General features: G+C 51.9%; 1 protein-coding gene across 3 annotated transcripts; it reads left to right on the top strand.

Annotated features, from left to right (window-relative positions):
- The first annotated feature begins 241 nt into the window (after positions 1–241).
- On the top strand, positions 242–5,007 carry RGS16 (regulator of G protein signaling 16). Of its 3 annotated transcripts, none has more exons than XM_042819755.1 (5): positions 242–352; positions 1,207–1,308; positions 1,938–1,999; positions 3,096–3,262; positions 3,747–5,007. In XM_042819755.1, exons 1-5 carry the CDS (start codon positions 273–275, stop codon positions 3,945–3,947), a joined length of 612 nt encoding a protein of 203 aa, XP_042675689.1. In that variant the 5' UTR covers positions 242–272; the 3' UTR covers positions 3,948–5,007. The 3 variants fall into 3 exon arrangements, with proteins under 3 accessions (XP_042675689.1, XP_042675690.1, XP_042675691.1); XM_042819756.1 differs by lacking the exon at positions 242–352 and adding an exon at positions 633–915; XM_042819757.1 differs by lacking the exons at positions 242–352; positions 1,207–1,308 and adding an exon at positions 1,479–1,781.
- Positions 5,008–5,240: the final 233 nt, after the last annotated feature.

Below are 5,240 nucleotides of genomic sequence, written 5' to 3'. Positions count from 1 at the left end.
TGCACACGTCGGTGGACGCAAGCCTGTTTTTTCCACTTATCGAGGAAGCAGTGCTGACTGTGAAGCTCAAGGACGAGCCTCCCTCCCCCTCCCTTTGCACCTACCCAAGCAGTTATCATCTCTGCTGGTGCCGAGCAGCTGTTGGTTGGCTGGAGGCTGGAGTGGAGCCGGGTACCCTCCCAGCCCTCCCGCCCCATATAAGCACAGCTCCTCGACGTTATTCCAGCCAGCAGCACGCAACGCAGAAGTACAGGTGGTGCTCAGAGGATTCAATGAGTTGCTGGATGCCTCAGTGCCCAGCTCTCAGCATGTGCCGACGATTGGCTGCGCTTCCTATCGTTTGCCTGGAGAGGTAAGGGGCTTTGCCACGCCGCAGCGCTGGGAAGCAGAGGGTTAGCTGGAAAAGATGCTCCTGACATTGGATCAGCCTCTGCTGATGTCTTGATAGAAATCAGGGTGCAGATTGCACTGAACTCACAGCTAGGGACGGCTGCAGGATTTGCTGTGGTTCCCAGGGAGGTATGCAGAGCTAAAACACATAGGCTGCCCCACACCTTGCCGTGTGCACATAAGATGTTTGTTCTGCCGCCTCCATCTCAGCACAGGTAGGCAGCAGCACTGCTTTAATTGAGGCGCTCACAGCACTCGGTGACATCCTGCCAAACATGGCTACGAAGCCATGCAATGCTGGTGCCCTGACATTTAAGCACTTATTTTTGCACGGGCGCTCTGGGATGCCAGCAGGAGCTGCAGGACACAAATAGCAGCAGGGCTGCGCGCTGCCAGAGGACCCAAGGGAGAGGAGTGGATTTAGCAGCAGCTCCTGCCCTGTTGCTGCAGGACACCCGGTGGGGACTCATCTGGCTCTGAGTTGGCACGGCTGCCCTTGTGCTGTCCAAGTCCCCGAGGCATGGGGTAGGTGACAGCGGCATCTCTGTGGCACCCCCAAAAAGCAGGGGAGTAGCTGTGACAGTTCAGCATGGAGATGCTCCCTCTCTGCTGAGCAGAAGGCGAGTGCTGTGATTTTTCCAGCTCGCTGCGGAGCACGGTTGCCAGGGAGCAGAAAAAGCCATTAGGGGACTGCTTGTTGTATGCAGCAGAAAGCAAGAAAGGAGGAGAGAGAGCTACCCCTGCAAACATGGGATTGCAAACAGGGATGGTGGTGGCGGTCCCCACATTCCAACCTCTCCACTTCCTCCCTTCCAGAGCCAAGGAACTCAAGACCCGCTTGGGGATCCTGCTGCATAAACCGGAGCTGAGACACGGCAGCGGGGCAGCAGGCAAGCTGCAGCTGGGCTCCAGGCGGAGGTAAGCTGAGGCTGCAGGTCCCCTTGGACTGGGCTGTCCCTGGGGATGCTCTGCTTGGCGGGGAGGATGCGGTTCTGCTCGTCCTGGCGGTCCCGCCCCACTGCCTGCCACGTCCCAGCTCCACCAGTTATAAAGTCGGGTTGGAGAGGGATGCACCGGCATTAGGCAGAGTGGGGGCTTTGCATCAAGTTGGAAAGCCAGAAGGCTCCCACAGGTGCTGATACTTCAAACCCGTGCCTGAGTCCCCCAGGGAATGCATACAGCATTAAAAACAAAATACTGAACCTTGTGGCTGTTGGCCAGGCACCTGCATGCAGAGGGGGCTCTGCTGGGCTGCTACTGGGGAAAAGGGCTCTGCTGAGCATCCTCTAGAGGAGACTGCCCAGCCAAAGCTGCACTATGGAGCTGAGGTCTGGTGAGCCATCGGGGAATGTAAAAGAAAGAGGAAAAGAGAAAGGAAAGAGGGCTCACAGGTAAAGGATACTGGGGTCTCACTGTGGCTTTCTGCTGGTGCTGCTGCTTCTCTTCTTGTGCTGTCTCATTGTGAACTGCTTTAATGAAGTGCTCCCATCTTTTACTGGCAAGATGGCAAGCCTCATGTCCTGTTGTTTTTTGGTTTTTTTTTGCAGAGACTCCTCACGAGAAGTGCTTGAGTGGAGGGAATCCTTTGACCAGCTCCTCAAGAGTAAAAGTGAGTCGGATTTTGTTTTCTCCTCTTTATAAGAGCATGTAGGATGTATCCTGGAGCCAGATCTCCTCCTCAGTTAGCTGCTGTAGAAACTCGGAAAATGCCCTCATGCTCAGTGTGCAGCCATGTCCCTGTGGCTTTACCCTTCCCTTCTGGCTGGATGTTTTTGGGGGGCAGAAGTGCTGTCTCACAGCTTTGTGGGCCAGGAGCATTGCCGCAGGCATGCTGAGAGGTGGCATGTACCTTTCCATTACATTCTCTGGGCTCATGTCTGCCGCCCATGTAATTGCTTTCACGCAGGATTTTATTGCTTTGGAAAACATTGCTGTCCTCTGTCTGCCCATCCTATACCTCTCCTATGGCTCTTACATGGAGAGAAGGCGTTCAACCGCTGTGCTGAGATGCACACCTCCATTTTCCTCTCCAGAATTCACAGCAGTTTATACGGTTCATGTAAGGCGTTGTACCCGTAGGGCCAGCAAGGAGACCAAATATGAACACAAAAGTATTTGTCTGCTTAAATTTATTCCATGGCAACAGACAGTCCTTCCACAGTGCTAGTCTAGGGCCAGGCATCTTTTTCCAGCCTTCGTCATGTGCTGTGAAGGTTAGCAGCTTTATTACTTATTGTTACTCAATAAATACATTCCCCCAAGCCTGGTTCCCTGCTGCAGGCACTTCTCCCATACTCCTCAGCATCTCATTCCCCTAAATCCCAGCTGAGAAATAAAAATAAAGCCATCTCTCCTTGATTCCCGCAGGCATACTCATATCTCAGCAGATTTTCCCCTCGTAGAATTAGCTCTTTTCCGAAACTGTAAAGAAACCACTCTAAAGACTCATTACAGAAAGGTCAGATAAATAAAACTGGAGGATTATTCGTCTGTGGGAAAGGATTTTATTGGAGCCTTAAGGCCAATTAGCAGAGGTTCAGAGGCTGGAGTTTGTCCAGAGGGAAAGGAAATCCACAGATGCTGTGGTATGGTCTCCCAGGGAGATGGTGGGCAATGCCACATCCAGCAGCCCCATCACCTCCCAGTGCAAGTCCTGATGACTTCTTCCCCTCCAACCCCACTCACTGCCTGTCCCTCTGTTGCAGATGGGGTGACTGCCTTCCACACCTTTCTGAAGACTGAGTTCAGCGAGGAGAACCTGGACTTCTGGCTGGCCTGCGAGGACTTCAAGAAGACCCGCTCCAAAACCAAGCTGGCCTCCAAAGCCAACAGGATCTTTGAGGAGTTTGTCCAAAGCGAGGCACCCAGAGAGGTGAGAGCTGACCCTGCCTCTGCTGTGTGGCACTGGATGGGAAGGGGAAGGGATAAAACATCCGAAAATATCCGATGGGTTTTGGTAGATGCTGTTTCAGCTCAGTGGGAAGGTTTGGCCTCATTCACCTGAGCTTTCCAATCTCATGTTATGGCCCAAAATGAAGGGGTGTAAAAGCCTGCGAGTTTCATACGAGGAAAAGTTTCTTCTCAGAAAGAATGGTGAAGCATTGGCACAGGCTGCCCAGAGAGGTGGTGGAGTCACCATCCCTGGAGGTATGCAAGGGAAGGGTAGATGTTACACTGAGTGACATGGTCTGAGCAGTCAGAGGCACGGGTTGATGGTGGGTCTTGATGATCATAGAGGTCTTTCCAACCGTAATGATTTTACAACCCTGTGTCTTCATCCTCATTAGGAGAAGCCTGCTCCTCTCCCCACACTGGCCAGCACTAAGCTAACATTTATGGGCACTCCTTCCTCGCAGGTTAACATTGACCACGAAACCAGGGAGATCACCAGGAAGAACCTCACAGGAGCCACCTCCGCTTGCTTCAACGAGGCTCAGGCAAAGACCCGCACCCTGATGGAGAAGGACTCCTACCCCCGCTTCCTGAAGTCAGCTTCCTACCAGGACATGACCAAGCAGGCTGCCAGCCGCAGCATCAACAAGCGCTTGCACACCTGACCCATGCCCAGCACCAAACCCGCTCCGGATGGGCACCGAGGGCCTGGTGGTGGAGTTTTGGCTGAAATCCCAGCCTTCCAGCAGGACGCCCAGGACCTTCAGTGCTCCCACTGAGGCTGCCCTACGGAGAGGCCTTCCCACCCCACTGCCGGTGGTCCCGTTGTAGGGCTGCACAGGATTGAAGCCATCCGTGTTTCAGCAAGAAGAGCGGTGGGCCAGGGAGCAGCATGGCCTTAGCAATGACTTTTCTATCCTTTCCTTAAACTTTGTGGCCTGCAGGCTGCACCTGAACTTAGGTCACAGGCATTTTTGTTATTGTTATTATTTATTTTGTGGCTATTGTTATGATATATTTATGAGAAGAGCACTGCTCAAAGCATGCACACATCCCTTGCTTGGAGGAGCTTGTAAATTAATTTATTTTAGGTATTGCAGCACTTAGCATGCCTCCCACAGCTTCTGTATAATAACTGCAAGAGAGAAAAATAGCTTTGTAATGCATCTGTGGAGCAAGGTACACAAATAGCAGCAGGGAAAGCTGCACCGAACTGGGTCTGAGGTTCCTGGGAGCATGGAGGACCATTGATGGCCATAAAAGGATGCTTTGCAGTTCATGCCATTTCCCTTTTTTTGCCCTTAAATAGAGCTCTGTGGCCGGCACCTCGGCACGTGGGCTAGCAGCTTGTTCTAGGCAGAGAATAGCAGAGCAGAAGGGCACTTTGAGTGTTGAAAACTTATTTTTAAATCACTTAGGAGGTAAAAGCTGTGTTTACAGTTTGGTTTACAGTTGGGTCTGGTGTTGCCCTGGCCAGTCTGCAGCTGAGGAACCCCAAGGACCAGTTTAAGGATGTTTCTCTGAGTCCTCTTCCCGCTTCTACCTCTGAGTCTGGTGGGTCCCAGCTGCATTCATGGGGCTATTTGAGCTGTTTTGTTATTTATTATTTACCTTTACAACTGGAACCACCTTCGTTGTGTTACTGAAGTGAACGGCATACAGAGGTCCATTTTTGCCACAAACATGATGTCATGGTTACAAAATAAAACACAAAGAGGGCAATGCTGTGACACCATTACTGGTTGTGGGCTTTTCATTGATCTTCTCTTGCAGCCTTTGGGGGGCCGTTACAAAGCACACATGTAAGGAAAGCTGCTTGTGGTTCGTGGCTTGAGGCCACCTACAGCCCCTTTAAAACTTGTGACCTAAGAAAAACAGCAAGGGAAGGGGAAACCTGTGAAGAGTAAAACTTCCTCATGGTACCAGGAAGGGTGTTGGAAATCACCCAACTCCTGCTG

This window comes from Centrocercus urophasianus, unplaced genomic scaffold (assembly GCF_019232065.1).
Source record: "Centrocercus urophasianus isolate 14NV4802_14NV808 unplaced genomic scaffold, USGS_Curo_1.0 seq_18, whole genome shotgun sequence".
In the NCBI taxonomy this organism is placed as follows: Eukaryota; Metazoa; Chordata; class Aves; order Galliformes; family Phasianidae; genus Centrocercus; species Centrocercus urophasianus.
The sequence above is the reverse complement of the archived record's forward strand: the minus strand, read 5'-3'. Positions and strand labels throughout refer to the sequence as shown.

Excerpts from the sequence above, each read along its gene's own strand:
- RGS16 (XM_042819755.1), top strand. The coding sequence starts at position 273 with ATGAGTTGCTGGATGCCTCAGTGCCCAGCTCTCAGCATGTGCCGACGA. Across the intron at positions 2,000-3,095 it reads CCAGCTCCTCAAGAGTAAAA|ATGGGGTGACTGCCTTCCAC; the intron begins GTGAGTCGGATT and ends CCTCTGTTGCAG. Across the intron at positions 3,263-3,746 it reads AAAGCGAGGCACCCAGAGAG|GTTAACATTGACCACGAAAC; the intron begins GTGAGAGCTGAC and ends CCTTCCTCGCAG.